The sequence below is a fragment of the Chaetodon trifascialis genome, chromosome 12 (assembly GCF_039877785.1).
Source record: "Chaetodon trifascialis isolate fChaTrf1 chromosome 12, fChaTrf1.hap1, whole genome shotgun sequence".
Classification (NCBI taxonomy): Eukaryota; Metazoa; Chordata; class Actinopteri; order Chaetodontiformes; family Chaetodontidae; genus Chaetodon; species Chaetodon trifascialis.
In genome coordinates, this window is record NC_092067.1 from 15,542,964 (window position 1) to 15,559,860 (window position 16,897).

The window sequence follows — 16,897 nt, forward strand, 5'->3', positions numbered from 1 at the left end:
ATTTTATTTTATGATTCTATTATATGTATATATGTGTGAGTTTGAGCATTGGTGGAGGCAGCATGATGTCGCCACTGACTGCTTGACTGTAACTGTTCTATATAACAATAAAGAACTTAAAAGGTAAATTTATTTAAGAGTTCAAATGTTCTTCTGGCATATCACATATCACAGCGATGGCTATATGAGATGGACCCTTCACAATAAATTTACTATTGTAAATAACAGTCGGTCAACATAAACCAACATCTGGCAAATCCTGAAACCCAGTTCGCTCTGATGAACACTGCGCGCAAAGCACCACCTAGAGGTCCCTGAATGCAACATGCGCTGATCCTGCAGGATAACTGTTTGCACACAAACACAACGGCTGAATTACCGAAGAAGCTTTTCCCCAACATTGACCTGAATTTACACAACCTGTCCTCGTGCTTGTTTTTTGTGATAGACTGGCAGATAATAGTGTCCATATTGCTCTTTTTTGTTGTTGCTGCTGGCTGTCATCTCCAAACGGTAACAACGTGTATTGACTTACTGTAAAAATCAGTGTTAGTGGGAATGAATGTTGGTCCCCTGCCTGTGCGCGCTCTGTACGTGTCTACGCACGTGCGTGTTTGAGAGTGTATGTGCGCGCTCGCGCGTGTAGTGTGTGGGTGGGATCTCGCTCACGTTGCCGCGGACACTTGAGTCGTGCAACAGTCAGAAAAGTAGTGTAGGAGCTACGTGATTTCGCGTGTCCTCGCCATGATGGAGTCCCTGAGCAGAAAGCTCTGTCCTCGCTCCGTGTTGTGCTGTGTGTTTGTGCTGTGTACGCAGCTGCAGCTCAGTCTGACGGGAGGTAAGGCGTAAAAACTGAATCTGCGCTCTGAACTAGCTGCTCTCTCGTCTCTGTCAGTCGCGGGCATAGCTGTGGTTGTTTTTAGCATTGCGTAGGCCTGCGCTACATTAAGTGCCCATAACTCTGTGTTCTTTGCTTTTGTGTTTGTTTAGTGCAAGCTTTCTGTCGATAAGCTGTGCCAGTAGATTTTGACTACAACTAGACATGTGTCACTGTTACCAAACCAACTTTCCTGAATGTCGACACTGAACAGAACTTTTGAACAATCCCAAACAGTTCTTACACGTAAGTTCAAAGCAGTGTGTTTGCCTGTGTTGCGAAACTCGAATAAATCATTAAATCCGTGTTTTTCCCCTGAGGCCTGGTCCACAGGAGGACAGCATTCTTAAGATTTTGCCTTGAAGATGCAGCGAACGTGTCCAAAATCCGTTTAGGTGGACTAGATTTTTGACATTATGTGGAGCTAATTTTGTCATTAATTAGAAACGTACAAGTTGTTATTACCACGTGAAACACTGTTCAGATGTCTCATAAACTAAGAGAAATATGACAGATATGTCAGTTGTTTAAAGCAGCCTTAGACGACAGAGCTCCATGGGAAAATAATCAGATTATAAATAACAGGTGCGGCGCTCAACAAACGATCCAGGGAACAGTCCAGAAAGTCATGTCACCATTTTCCAAACACAGACTCAAACTGCTCTGATAAAGAGGAACAGCGGTCACAAGCTGAACCTGACGTAGTTTCAGTGGGGGGGGGGGGGGGGGGGACATTCACTGACATTCAAACACAGTTGTCCCAGCATCTTAAAATGGCGATATGGTTATGTTAGTTTGGTGGCTTTTTTTTTTTCCTGGAGCTTCTGAATCATCCTGCACAGATGATCACCGCTGAAAGAAATGTCAGCTGGTCAGGTGTCAAATCTTTTGTCCCATGATTTTCCTCAGACTGTCCTGCAGATGGACGCACCTGGGTGCCATTTCAGGACAGATGTTACCACTTTGTCCACGGAGAAGAAGACAAAATCAAATCCTACACGTTTCAGAGAGCACAAACCCTCTGCCAAGGATTTGGTACCTGAGACATTTTATTTTCACATATTTTCTCGAAGACCAAATGACAGTAGGACTGTATTATCAGTGTGTGTGACCCTGTTACTGTACATTGCTCTGTTTTTTTCTAGAGCTTTTGACCGTCCAGAGTGCCGAGGAGAATGACTTTGTCATTAAATATAGCCCAGCAGTGTGGAAAGGCATTGTCAACGTGTGGCTGGGAATGTATTATGACACAAACAGTAAGTACCATGTGACCAGAGGACTGTGAATACATGCTGGATAACTTCCATTAGATAAAATCTGATTCCTTCTGGAACAAATTCATGAAATCCTTTTTTTCTGAAGCAGTCATTGAAGGCATCGTCAGGGAAGTGAAGCCACCAGAAACTAAATTTCAACTCCAGTATTGTGAATATTGTGTTGATATATTAAATATGTGAACATTATATGTGCTGTAACACACTTGAAGGAAGCAAAGGAAAAGGGAGACTGTAATTCCACCGTTGCATGGTTAACCTGTGGGAGTGTTTGGCACACCTGCTGAGTGCTGCTTTGTGTGTCTTGACAGATGACGAAATGAGGTGGCTCGGCGAAGACCCCTTGCAATTCACTAACTGGGAGGACGGCTCTTTTCCATCCGATCTCGTGCCTTTAGATACATGTGTGGCTCTGCACAGCAACACAGGGAAGTGGGAAAATGTCAGCTGCCTGGATAACGTGGAGAATGGAGTGATCTGCGAGACGGAGCAGAGTAAGATTTAAGGCCCTTTTTTTTTTTGCAACACATAAGTCCAAATGTCTTCCAGAGTTTTTGAAAGGCTTTTGGTTTAATGTGAGTTCAGAAAAATGGTTGGGATTGTTTTCCACTGACCTCACTGTGTTTTTTTTCCAGAGGCAGAGGAAGCTAAGCCGAGTAAGTTCACCTTTGAGCCTCTTTTCGCCGTTTCTTTACTTGTTCCTCTGTGATTTTGTGTTTATGGTAGTGACCTTCCTTGCATTGTTACTTGTCCTCGTCAGAGCCCAGCGCGCTGCTGTCCGCCCTGGTCATTCTCAGTGTGGTGGCTATCGTGGGAGTCTCTGCAGTCGTTTGGTTCCTGCACCAGAAGCACAGTCCTGGCTCCAGTATCTTCACGGCATTCGAGTACCACCCTCCGTTCCGAGTCATGGAAACGGACCGGTCCTGCCTGGTGGAGGCTGAGGAGACTGACAGTGTGCCGTAGGAGAGCTTTCTCTCTCTCCACAATAGGAAGCATCAGGCCCTCCTCACTGGGTGGGGGGTTCATGCGAAGATAAGTCCGCTCTAAAAACAAACAAACAAACAAACAAACACTTAACAGAAGTAGTTTTGGATTAACACGCATCAATGCCGTGACTCAGAATACTGTAGTGAGATTGTAAACGACTGACACCAGGCTAACTCTGATACTCACTTCTCACTGAGGCACATAAACCTAAATCTCACTACTTCTGCTTTTTTTGTCACGTGCACTAACAAAGAATCATCTGTACATGTTTGAGATTGGTGCATTTTCTGCATCTGTGATTTGATGTTACATCAGTGTATTATCAGGCACTCTGCTTTTCTTTTGCGATCGTCATTTCTCTCCCGCTTATTAAAAGCAACGTGCTCTTGCTTATTGAAAGATTAAATGAATGTACTTTTCCAGAGCAGACAGACATGTTCTCTTACAGGGCTACTCCTGCGATTTAGCATTGCATTCCCATGAATAAACAAGAGGGAGACTGAAATAAGGACAGTAAGTTGGTGCAGCAGAGACTCTGCAGATTCTGTATTTCACATAATGCAACCAATCACATGTCTCCATTAGACGCTGCCTGCCTGGTTAGTGGTCCGTACCCCCAGTTTGTAACACAGGCATTCTGTTGCAAATGAGTAAATATCCCTGACCAACATCATCAAGAGTTATTCTCTCAGATTTTAGAAACCCTCCAGAGCCACAGTAGAAATGATTATACAGCCATGAAGAGCAAACTGACCTTTTTTAATATGTGTAAAGTCAGTGGAGTGTCCCTTTTAAGCAGTATTCAAAGACATGGGAATTGTCCAATCACAGGCTATGAAGGCCACACGTAAATAGATAGAGAATGAGCAATTACCGTGTTACCCCACTCATTAAATGAAGTAGATTTGCACAGTCCGTGAAGGAGATTCTGCTCCAGGTTATATATGTTGAAATGGAAAGCCGTCCTAACCGATCTCCCTGCATTCTGTCAGTTTTTCTTGCGGCCAGGTGTGAGACGAGCCAAAATATGGCCAGTAAAGCCAACATTTGTTAAAGATCATGACACAGATGAAACTGTCTTCATTCATTCCAGGATATTTTCAAGGTGGCTGTAATGAAAATAGCCCACACTCACAGTTCATCTGCCCTTTATATACTTTCTACCAGGTCAAAAGATGCAGCGTGTATTTTTGTTTGTGTTTCCTTGCTGCAGTCTCTGCAGAGTGGTCAAGATATTGGTGATGGAAATAAGAGGTCCTGTGACATTAAAGACAATCAGGATTTGTGATGTTTGCATTGCAGAATGCTAACCTTTACAGTGTGCAAAATAAACCCTCTTAATACTGTCATACACTTTAAACAGCATGGATGCTTTTGTGCAATATTTATGGTTGATTTGGCAAAATCTGAGCCCTCATGCATTTTTCATAATAAAGAAAATATGTTTGACTATAAGAAGGGCTTTTATTTTTATTGAACTGATCTGAGCAGAAAGTTCCATCAGGCAGCAACAAGAAGTATTTCTCGTAGTGTGCTGCCAGTAATATGTTGCCTCGCAGCCTTGGGCTGTCCAGCAGTGTCAAAAACTTGCAAACTGAGGAAAAAAATGATTTCTCTCTATTCTGTGTGATCTACATAGAGCATTGCTGTTTGATATATATGTCAATGCATAATTGAGGAGAAAAGGATAAATTAGGACACCAAAATTGGGGATAGAGTCTAATTAGTTCAGAGAGGATATCTAAATCACTGTCATCTGAAGAGTGTCATTCCCTCCACATGTCCAGTGGCTCTGTTGACATCCCAGCGTGGGCCGAGATGAAACAGAACTGAGAGAAATCAGCAGGAAATCTCTTTTTTCTTCCCATTCATGCACGTCTATTTTAAGACTTCCAAGAAGTCTGTCATCTAACAGATTCTCTTTAAATTTTGGCTGCATATGCCTCTTTTTGTTGAGTACTTTCCCTTGATGTTTTTAACATCGAGTTATGAATTATCAAAGCCGTTCGTGGACCAGCATTTACTGATGTAGCAGGCTAAAGGAGAACCATGACAACAACCTTTTCCTCCAAAGCGTTCCAGGTCATTTCAAGGTTTGGCCACAAGGTGGGACAGTGAATCACATTTCTGTCAGGTCCATTCACTGACTGCAGGGATGGGGTTTTCTTCCACTAATTAATGAGGTTCAGAAATGTGGAACATAATGAGTGTGATGCTGTTGTGAGAGTATTTGTTGTTTGGACAACCATCTATAAGATTTTTTTTAAATGGCAAACCAATTAGATGGAAGAAATGAAGTCTAGAGTTAACATACCTTTAAACATGAACAGAAAGTAATATGATGCTAAAACAGCAACAACAACAAAAAAGTTTATCTGATCTCCAAGCTGAGGGGAAAGTCCTCTTGATGATTGAGAAAGTCATGCAGTCTGGCTGCAGTGGCCAGTGATCAACATGTTAAGTAAGATGAAGGTCCAAGCACCAAAATGAGACCAGAAAAGACCACGACTGCTGAGTGGGAGGTGTGAGACTGGACCTGTGTGGGGTTATCTGTGGTTGGACATGTTAAGACTGTGGCTTTTATTGAGTGACAATGATGAGAAAGAGTCTTGCTTAAACAGAGATTGGACGCTCATTTCCTGATTCAAATATAAACAAAAGACCAACCATCAAAAATAAAAACACGACCTGCTAACAGTCTGGCAGCGACTAGCAGGTCTTAATATAACAATGACTAGACAGCAACGATATCTATCTGTAAGGCTTTTTAGATTCTGTTACACAGTGTGTTCTGTATAAACTGTACACTGGAGTAGAAGAGGCCTATATTGTCAAAAACGGTGGCTGAGAAACACAAAAAAAATCCGATCTTCATGCATATTACTTCAATTACACACAGCACCTCAAATTTACAGATCGGGCCTTTTAAAACGATTTGATTGGTTATATCTCAGCACTTATTTATTTTCAAAACTCAAATTTTAAAAGACCAAAGAGTGATTCACGCTCATGAATATGCAACAAAGCATAATTCCTTCGAGATATAAAAGCTGATTGCTGTGATAGTGAGCTTCTGTCTGAGTGATACATTTAGACAGCTTGAAGAGCGATTGTCAAATATCCCTTTCTTCATTGTTCACGTCCTAGTCCGGTTCTAGGTCTTTTAACTGCTGCCCTCATCTCAGATTCTTTTTTCTTTTTACGCAATTCTACTAGAATTAATTAAGAATGAACAATGATGTGAAAATAAAATGGCAGTTCAGGCTGATTATCACGGCTGCACAGATTTGTGGTTTGTTGTAATGTCACAGAAAGGTGTTCAGCTTCTGTAAGTCAGCAGCTACAACAGAGAAAAACATGTATTGACATGCATCAGAAAGGTTTTCTTCAGTTCATTCTCCAGCACAGGCATAATTACAATGATTATAGTAATAATTATTAATTAGAACACTAACGCACAGAAGCCTAATTTGATTCTTATTCATTCATTTTTCAGAAATTATTGAATTTAATCAATGATGGACCTTTGAAGTTTTTTCTTTTTCTTCTTCTTGCAAACAGATCAACTTAAGTGATTTATCCTGTTAACATCCCTGAAACCGTCTTTTCTCTTAAACTGAGGATGTACGTCGTTTATTAGCACAGAGGGGCTGTTGTCTCATCACCAAGGCTATAATGGCCTATTTTCGCTCAAATAATTGCAAATGAACCTCATTCACACAGCTGCCACACCACTGCTCGAAGCAGAAAGAGGTCTACACTGACCCAGAATGACTAATCAAATGGACATTGGTATGCATGAATAAGATATGACATACAGTAGCATGACAGATGGAATGAAAATGAGAGCCACACCGGATCACAAGACGCAAGTTCATCAAGCTGGAGAATGATCGAGTTATGTGGCAGTAAGAGACGACACAGAGCAAAAAAAAAATTTAAAAAAATGACACTGTGATGTGTAGATACTTAAAAACAGCACTGACTCTGGCCTTTGTGTAAATACAGGTCAACTCTTTCCTGCCTTTCTGGTTTCACCACAACCCCCTCTTCTTTATTTCTCAGGATCCTGTCATTTCTGTTCATCTCATCCTCTATTCATGCTCCTGTCTTTCCCGAGGAAGGTGTCTGTACACAGAAGTGTAGAGCATCTGTTTCTCATGTTCTGGAAGTCTCGTGTTTCTCCCCCATTCACCATCCTGGAACATGCTCCAATTAACAGAGGAAAACAAAGGCCACTATTTTAATGACTGCTCTCTGACCAGCCATTCCAGTTAAACCGCAGCATACTCTATTCTATGTCAAGGCATTTCATACTACACTCTTTACCACCTGCAGGGCCATGACATGGATGCTCTTTATCACAGTTTTAATAAATAGAATGCCATATATTTACATGTGTTAAAAATAATAACTGCATTATATTATTAATTTAGCCTTCCAAAGTGGTGGACAAAGTATTCAGATTATTTACATAGGTAAAAGTGCCAATACAGGAATGTAAAAATACTCCATTACAAGTAAAAATCCTGCATGAAAAATTCTGTTGGGACATTTATGAAACCATGTGAGAAGTTTAGAGGGAGAAATCCCTATTTGGTGTAGCTGTTAACATCTCATAGACATCTGAAATGTGATTCTGACTGTACGCTGCTTTTTGTAAGACATCAGAAGAAGAAAGGTTGGAACCCACTGGCTTCCTCTTTCACAATGAGACCATCATCTTAAAAGTAACTGGCAACGAAAGCTGTCAAATTAATGTAGTGGAGTAGTAGTAGAAGTACAAAGAAGCATAAAACTCAAGTAAAGTACAAGCACTGCAAAACTGTATCTGTACAGTACTTGAGTAAATGTACTTAGTTACTGTCCACCTATGGCCTTACCTTTCAACGCATGGCAAAAAAGCTACTGTAAGCATGCCATAAGAAGATAGAGTGCGACTCTGAGCGCAGGCTTACATTTTTCTATCTGACAGCTCACACGGTGTGGCAGATTTTCGCGACTGACAGACTCACATGCGCACACGCACACAGATGCAAACTCAAGTGATGAACGTACCCAGTTTTTAGCTCAGACACTGTGCCATTTTCTAAATCAAATGCATGTGCAGTGCTGCAAGGCTTTGGTGCTGAAGGGATCAGAGCATTGTGTGCCGACATGATTAAAATCTCTATTACTTAAATTATGTCAGGAAAGAAAAAAACTAAATCAATGACAGCAAGTCCAACTCCTGTGCCTTAAGGGTATACTGAGCTTTCTGTGGACTGATAGAAAAATAATAATTAAAAACAAAAGCACCATCTTAATTTGTTTTCCATCAGTCTCTGGAGAGATCATCTTTGCTGTGTCTTTGGTATCTCATTATACTTTCTAATCAAGACTCTTTAAAAATCCCTTCAAAGGGGACAGACTGTTTGCCCTTCCCCCAGCACGCTGCTGCACTGCAGCCATCGACTGCGACTTATTATGTTACAAATGACCAAGGTATAGGCTGACATTTTGATTGTGCAACATGAAAAACCATGGCTGGAAAAAGGCTTTTGAAAGACATGCTGCCTCGATCTCTACAATTGTTCATTCTCTCTAATGAAGATTGTCCAATACAATTAAAAACCCAGGTATCCTGTGGCTTGGCTGACGAATTTATCAAATCATTTTTTTCTCCCCTCTCTCACCGTGTGTTCATCCAGCCAGGCGTGTTGTACACTCAGTCCAGTCAGTCTGTAGCTCATGTGACTGCAGCATCTAAAATGACAACAGAATTAAGAGACGGGGGGAGAAAAATCAATGAGCAGAAGGGGAGGTGAACAAGCAAATAAACCTGTTTTAAATTACAAATGCTGATCAAGGATTTTTTCTCTCTCTCAGTGTGCCTTTGTGCTTTATTTACTGTCTCTAGTTAGCTTAGCTTCATGTACAGTGTGCTTTGCCATGAATTGAAATCCACACCATCCCCTGAACGCTAACACGTCTTTTTCTTTCCAAAGACAACATGGTGAGACTGTGACACTTAAACACAGCAGCTACAGCACTTGATATGTTTCCATATACTGTGCTAGCGACACTGTGTTGTCATTAACTCAACAGTGATCAGGGGGAAGAAAAGGCAGATCTGCGTTCGACTGGTGTCACTTTAGTGGATGAACGGCATGCATTGCATTACTGATTCAATTTAAACCATCACCAAAACATTAACGGCCACTTAATCGTTTCTCTATGGCATTTTGAGCTTCATTTGGTTCCTGTCTGAACTGAGCTGTCCACACATTCAGACTGCTCCCTGTAACACAGATGCATGGCCTCCTCAGGGGCAGGTGCAATAGATCCACACATTCATGTTTAAATTATATGGAATTAAGAGTCTAAATTAATGTGCACCCTCTGTATTCACCAGCATTGTTATCCTCATTTTAACTCCTTCTTATTTTTTCGTTTTCCTGTTTTAATTTCCTTATTGCTAGCACTTTCTGTTATTACCGCCATTGCATTTTGCTTTTTCTAAAGTTTGAGTCTGTTTTGTGGTGTCTCTCCTCCCAAATTTTGCTTGCAGAACAATAACACTGATCTGAACTAAAGCAAAGCACCATCAGATCTTCAAAAAAAATGTCACTGTCACTGTCTGCCAAAGCTATTGTTCCTGATTCTTGTAAGATATTTATTACAAAATAAACTATGCGTTTGTGTGCAGTATAATCTACCACCTGTCCTTATTTTGAATTCCTAAAAACATCATCAATCAATTCAAAAGATTAGAAATCAACCCCCCCCATATGTGAAAATAAGAGGCAGGACTGTGTTTCCACTGTCACACCAGGGATGTGGTGGAAACTCAAAGCTCTTGAAACTTATGCACCTGTTTGTGAGTGAGTTCACCCACCTTCACACACGTGCTGTTGATGTAATGATAAATCACAAATCAATATTTAATTCATGGTATCACTTTTCAAATCTGGTGCTCGTCCCACATTTAGATCGGCTGTACCTGGGGTTGCAGACACGATGGTTGGTGAAGCTGACGGTCGGTTTGAGCACTCGCCGGCTGCGGGGGGGGGGGGGCAAAAGTTTGCATTGTAGAAGCCTTGAGCTGACGTCACTTCTCTTGAGTTGCTTGGAGTGGAAACGGAGGCGAGAGTCTCTTCAATCTGCGATTAGAGAGCAGCACATCCAGTCACACTCCCGGACTCAATTACTGACCAGTTCTCCACTCATCTCTTTGAACAGCCCTCAAACAGCGCAGAAACAAATAGGAAAAAAGAGGTTGGAAGTACATTAATTCACTCAAATCGCTTTTTTGAGGAATACGCCGATTTTCGACGATAAGGTGAGTGTATTTGTGTTTGGCATCGTTAGCTTGCTGGCTATCACTCACTAACGTCCGTAAGCTAATGCGCTGTTTCACGTCTGTCTGTCGCTCGGGCTAACGGCTAAGCTAAAGTTCTTTAGCTAAACCGGTAGCATCCTCTTTTCCTACACTTGCCTCATTGAAGCGTTATCCGCTCCGTGAGTTCAACACGGCGATTTAAGAAGAAAACAAAAGTTCACGTCAAAGTAGATGCGGCGGGTTCGGATGCTGTCGAGCTAAACTTTGCGCAGAATATGACAGTTGTGGTGTTGAAACTGTAACTTGGTCACAAGAAGAGTGTTCTGACATAAGAGTTGAGCAACTACCGTTACCATGTCAGCGGCGCTTGGCTCGCGCAGGCAGGCAGTGCTGCTCCGTCTCGTCGGTACCTTGCAGCATGGATCGTGTCTTTGTTGCCAGCTGGTCCACTCTGCGGATTCACCGTTTGTCCTGAAACGTTAACGGATGGATGATGAAAACATGTACATAAGTTAGCTTTGCCGGAATATTAGTTAGTTACTTTGTTTTTTAGCTAACAGCACGCGTCATGAAGGAGTGTTATCATGTGAAAAGACGTGTCTGTCTGGCTGTTTGACGCTTGTTGTGGTTTTAAGCTTCGTGTGACAACATGTCAGGAAATGATCAAACAACTGGATTTAATACAGGTGGGCGCAATGTTTTCCCTTCGTCTTCCCGAACATTAAATGATGTTATCAGTCTGAAAGCGGGGGGGGTGCCCGCTGCTCTCCCCCCTCTGGCTTCTCTTTCTGTGGCTTCCTCTTAAAGGAGAGCGCAGCTAATGCTGCAGCTGCGGTCTGGGCTGAAATTTACCCTTTGAGATTATGACAATACCCTCCATTTTTCTGCTTTCATATTAACAACAAGGCATTCGCCATCTTGGGGTGTTTAAATTGGCGCAGCCTGTGTAAACGCTGTGTGTCCGTCACAAAGTTGTGAAACTTTGGACGAGAAAAGATCTGAATGACACAACCTTGATTTCCATCCAGCAGTGTTTTAATCACACCAATGGAAGAGGTTTTGGAGTTTTATGGAGTTCTTGCTGGACAGATTTCAAAACGGATTGGATATGTTATAAATCTGCAATCCAAGCACTTTCATCTTCCTGTGATGACATGTCACACATTTGGCTTAAAGCCCTTGCAATTCAGTTGTAAAATCTGTCATAAACTGTGTGCCACAAGCACAGGCTGGGCCTCACTTCCTATGCAGAAATCAGAGGGTTTTTTTTAGCATTGCTCTGATGTCTTCCATTTGCACTTGACTTACTCTAAATGTTTTGAATGACATGCACTATCTCTCTGTCAATTCTGAACGAAAACACAATCTAAAAGACGTTTGATAACCTAATGCACCTTAAATGAGTTAAGACAAATCTTGCACTAAGTAAGACCAGACATTAGATATCTGGACTTGTCATACGGAAGGAAAAGCACAAGTGTCACTAATAACATTTACAATGGGTTGGTCACCATTCAAGGCTGTGGTTGAGTAGTCAAAAAGTTGCATCTGATGTCTTTTCATAAACGATTTCCCTTGACCTCAGTGGGAAATGTCATGAGAGAATCCGACTTCACGTACACTAGGCTAAGTAATTATGCGACAGCAGATGTTAGACACGGGTCCGTCGTGGTCACTTAACGTGTTGCTGCTGCAAGGAACTGTGGGATGTCATTATCTCTTTTCATACAGGATGGTCCAGTGTATTGTATGCTAACGGACATAAGAAAGGAGGCATTGAAGCACCTTTCCTTAACATTTAGAGTATTTGACCAGCTCTTATCATGGCTGCCACTTTGTTAGTTCCGGGTCATTTCACTCAGTTAGGAACCTTTCTAAGCAAAAAGAGACTGTCCGTCCATTACCCAAGTGTCTCAGTAAAGCCCTAACAGCCTCACAGTGAGCCAGCATGCACAACAGCAGCACCCTGAAACTGAAGCAGCTAATTGGAATTCAGCCTTGCCATTAAGCCCATTAATTTTACTTCCTATATCAACTTGTATTAGATCCAATCAAACTTATTCATAACAGCATCAGCTAGCCTTCTCATACAGGAGTGTATTGCTCAAACAGTGCGCAGAGTTTATTTTAATGGTGTAAATTTAACTTGCGTCATTTAGTTTGTTTTGGCAGGCATCTTCTGTTTGCTACACAGTAGAGCTGATTTGTCCTTATAACTATAATCGATGGTAACTAACTTGTGTGCGCCCTTTGCACACACGGTCTTAAGTGAAATGGCAGTGAACATGATTCCTGGTAGAGTCCATCATTTAAATGGCTTCAGTAGCCAAGGCAGCAAAATAAATCAGATCACAGCCTTGATGTGTTATGCATGCATCCAGTAACTGCCAATGAATCAAAACACAGGTAGAAGGTCACTAAATTTGCCTCATATTTATTCAGACCGCATGTCCTTGAAAACCTCTAAAGAGAGAACAATGTTGAAGTGATGTGTACAAGGATTCTAATATGTTAATATTTTAACATTGAGAAATCAAAAGAGCAAGTCAGCAACTTGGCAGAGATGTTGAAAATATTGCAGGGTATTGTTCTTCCAGGCTCCAAAGGCAAACGTGCCTCACGGTCGCTAAATTACTTAAAAGAGCCTTTTTAAATGTTAGCCGTCCCAGCAGACAAATAAAAAATATTTTTAGCTTAATTTTCAGAGATTTATTCCCACGATTGCAAAGTATTTAACTTTAAAGAACCAAGTTTCAATTAGAGCTTACTATAAACACGTAGACCTTAAATTCCATTAATAGTACATAGTATGTCAGCTTTTGTTAGATTTGTGTGCACCAGGTCAAGACATACAGTGGTGTAGATTCAGTTGTCTAACATGCCACCTTTCCAAGGTTTAACCAGTTGTCTTAGATGTAAACAGCTTTGCTGAATTGGTCACAGTGCTCACCATTTCAAGCGGGGATCACATTAAAGGTTTTTGTGGCCCCTCTCAGCAGCCCAGGTCCCCTTTTTGTGTTCTGTCGGCCCTTAAAAGTGCTCCTCTTTTCCCTTGCCTTTTGAAAGAAAAAGCAGAACTGCTAATAATTGTGATTTCACCCATTTTCACCCTGTCTCTTCTACTCTTACCCTTTCCACAAGTTTGCACTCATTAATCAAAGGTGCTGGTCTCCCGCTGAGGGCTGAGCAGGTTCATCAATTTGGCAGCCAGCTTGCTGTAAGGAACAGTGCAGAGGCTCTTAACACGCAAGCATAAATAAATCTATGGGCTTTATATGCAAGCCCTGAAGGTTAATACTGTATAATTCAATGTACCCTCTTTGTCTGTTGTGATTGATGTTTTTAAACATGTGAGGCTTGACGGGAGTCCCTTTTTGTAGGTCAGTGTTGACACTTTATGATTGGGTGAGCTTGGGGGGTGAAAGGCACGAGGGAGGTGGATTATTAGGAATATGTCAGGGAGATTACTCTTTTTCACTCATCTTTCTGGTCTATTTTCTCTCTGCCTGGAGATGCTTGTCGCAGTGCTTTATTTGAAGCAATGATGCCTCTGAGATTGAAGTCTCCCTGCTGTGTTAATGGGGAAGATGTTTAAAATGCTAGTGGTCTGGGCTGTGTGTTTGGCTGTTTAGTATTTATTTGCCTCCTTTGCGGCAGGAAATGCAGGCCAGCTGAGAATGAATGAATTGACTCCATATTCATGATTCCAAGTCAGGTAGTCACGCAGGACTAATACAAACCTTTTGTCCGGTTTCTGTTCTAAACCATTCCCCTCTCACACGAAGACTGTGCCTGAGCAGCCCCCTTTTTTATTGATCCTCATCATTTAAAATCTGGTCACTGCTGCCACAACACTTCCCACTTTAGCGGTGCTATGCATGCTGCCGCAGCCACATTTTTGAATATTGCGTTTTTATTTTGCATTCTCTGGCCTGATAAGAGACTGGAGAAAAGAAATTCATCCCTAAAAATGTTTGGATCAGCAAAGGCCAAAGTCTAAGGCTTAGTGAACCTGAATTAAATTCTTTTCCCACCAGGATGAGCCATTGCACAGGCAGTGGACATGCATAGGAGTATTGCAACTCTGACTTCCTTCAACATACCTGAAAGATTGTCTGTTTATATTGAACCTATACTTACAAAAAACATCATTGCCCATGTTTTCATTTAGCTTATCCCTCAAGCACCTACCATATTGCTGTATTGCCATTATGACATGAATCATGATTTTAGTGGGAATTTTTGCATCTCAGTTTCGCTAAAAGAAATTATTTAAACGATGATGTGATTTTTGCTGCTGTCTGTACCAAACAAGCATTTTACCTTACGTCCGGAGAATATGATTTGTAGTCTGGGGCATCTCTGTAGCACCCCAAAGCTTTATTTAGAATAGTACATTGTGACACCTTGTACCTTTAGAAAATTGCAGTTTTGATAATGTAATTACTCATCGAAAAAAACTCATATCAACAGAATTCAAAGGAGATGGTGATGATTTGTTAGAGCTGAGAGGGTGAGATTAATGAATAAAGAAAAGACATTAAGATGCCACCGGCCCAGCCGTCCTAACGAGCATGATGTTCACCCTGACCTCACTAGCGAGCTGAAAGCCTCAAGTCATGTCACACAAAGACTGTCAAGGAGACTATGCAGAAGTTGTTTTTGGTACCCAGGTTAGTTTTTTGACTTGGTAAACAGTTTTCTGTGTAGGGAGGCCAGTGCCATTATCTGTACTGAAAGTGATGGCACGGAGTTAGATGGAGTGTCCCGAAGAGGCTCAACCTTGTAGTACTTCAAAGACTTGTTGCAACAACTAATTATTTGAAGCTCGAGAGTGACCTTTTTACTCGTGATATTGAATCAAACATACAAGCGTAGAAGACAGTAATCTCTTTAACGCTGGTATTCACACTACAAAATGACACAGATGGAAGTGTAAGGAGACCTGCATGGAGATGACGCACAGCAAGTGTTGCTGCTATTGATGTGAGAGCATGGAGGCCATACTTGTGAGTTATGAGAGAGCCACTGTTTACTGGTCATGTTTAGAGCTGATTTAGACAGTGTGGAGAGGCTGGGTAACAGCATGTCTATGTCTGATGAAAGAGTATTTTTACTTTTGATACTTTCAAAGGATCCATATTGTTTTGGTGGGTCATCGTGACATAAAGTTGGCTGTATATGAAAACCATTGCACCCATCGTTTTGATCATGAGCCAGCTAAGTTTTGAAGATGTGTGACTGGGTCTGTGAAGTCAACTTTGATGTCCAAATTAGATAGAAAGTCATAACCAAGTCATTGGACTTGTTGGGCTTTGTTAAGAGTCCTGAATCAAGTAGTTTTACTTGTAGCACACAGGTGCTATAAAACTGCAATCCACTCAGATATGCTAGAATTACTCTATTAAAGGAACAGTGTGTCAGATTTAGCTGGATTTATTGGCAGAGTACAGCAGACATTGAATATAATTTAAATCCTTTTCTAGTGTCTAATCACCTCAAAATAAGTGGTTATTTTATTTGCTTTTCTTCACAATAATGGGTGATGGTGTTCACCAATTAATGTTATTTGTCATTAGTTTCAGAGTTTAATTGTCTTGTATTTTCTCTCTTTTCTCCTGTAAGTTTGGTTGGAATTTATTTCCTTTAAACATGCACCTTTCAAAATCTCCACAGAAGGCTCGGCCTGGCAATAGCTATCTGTTCTATGTATTTCTAGCATAAAGTTTTGTTCTGTGATTTATGTAACCTGATCACAGGCATAAAACGGCCCATTTCAATAGAGGATCGTGGAGAAAAGAAAAACATAAAGTTCAGTTTTCTTTTATTACTACGTGAATAAAACCCTTACTTTTAGCCCATTAGGTTGGAATATTTCTCCTTAGATACTCTTATTTAGGTTGCAGAGAATGTAAAAGGAAAAACTGGCCCCTTCTCTGTATATCATATTCATGTTAAGTGATAATATAGAAGTTAACAACCCTCAGTCAGCTAATTATATTTAGTGCTTGGCGTGATTTAGTTCAGTTGCTATACAGGTGATTTATGAAGACTCGAGGATTTAAGTGACTCATTGATTGAAAGATTGGACCTCGTTTAAGCTCCATTTCCTTTACATTCCAAACAAAATGAACCCAGATATAATGCATAAATGGTATACTGTACATGTGGTGGTTGGTCAGAAGTGTTTGTAGTGCCTAACGTGTGTGTGTTACGGCATAAATAGGATAAATGTTATATAAATAAATGCAATTTTTAAAACAGATTTCAGGAGGACTAAACTTGAAAGCTTGGTATTTGAGTGTTTTTCAGAACGGAATATTTCAGTTTCTACTCAAAGTAAAACATTTATTTGATAGTTTCCTTAGCTCATTGGATTTCTACAAAATCAAAACGTTCCCATATAGCTCCTCTTGTCATAGAGTAGACCATAATCCA

The 16,897-nt window shown here is 41.0% G+C and overlaps 2 protein-coding genes across 10 annotated transcripts in view; both read left to right on the top strand.

Annotated features, from left to right (window-relative positions):
* The first annotated feature begins 677 nt into the window (after nucleotides 1–677).
* On the top strand, nucleotides 678–4,596 carry cd302 (CD302 molecule). Its single transcript, XM_070975589.1, has 6 exons — nucleotides 678–838; nucleotides 1,787–1,912; nucleotides 2,023–2,133; nucleotides 2,463–2,645; nucleotides 2,787–2,807; nucleotides 2,912–4,596. Exons 1-6 carry the CDS (start codon nucleotides 745–747, stop codon nucleotides 3,112–3,114), a joined length of 738 nt encoding a protein of 245 aa, XP_070831690.1. The 5' UTR covers nucleotides 678–744; the 3' UTR covers nucleotides 3,115–4,596.
* A 5,675-nt stretch (nucleotides 4,597–10,271) lies between these two features.
* LOC139340030 (bromodomain adjacent to zinc finger domain protein 2B) overlaps nucleotides 10,272–16,897 on the top strand; it is a 46,582-nt gene continuing 39,956 nt past the window's right edge. For 6 of the 9 annotated variants that reach the window (XM_070975591.1, XM_070975594.1, XM_070975595.1 and 3 more), the window contains exon 1: nucleotides 11,062–11,145. In XM_070975591.1, coding sequence (XP_070831692.1) covers nucleotides 11,119–11,145 — 27 coding nt within the window. In that variant the 5' untranslated portion in view covers nucleotides 11,062–11,118. Of the gene's footprint in view, nucleotides 10,460–11,061; nucleotides 11,146–16,897 lie in introns of those variants that run through there. The other 3 variants (XM_070975599.1, XM_070975593.1, XM_070975592.1) reach the window with 3 other exon arrangements.

Excerpts from the sequence above, each read along its gene's own strand:
- cd302 (XM_070975589.1), top strand. The coding sequence starts at position 745 with ATGATGGAGTCCCTGAGCAGAAAGCTCTGTCCTCGCTCCGTGTTGTGC. Across the intron at positions 1,913-2,022 it reads AACCCTCTGCCAAGGATTTG|AGCTTTTGACCGTCCAGAGT; the intron begins GTACCTGAGACA and ends GTTTTTTTCTAG. Across the intron at positions 2,646-2,786 it reads GATCTGCGAGACGGAGCAGA|AGGCAGAGGAAGCTAAGCCG; the intron begins GTAAGATTTAAG and ends TTTTTTTTCCAG.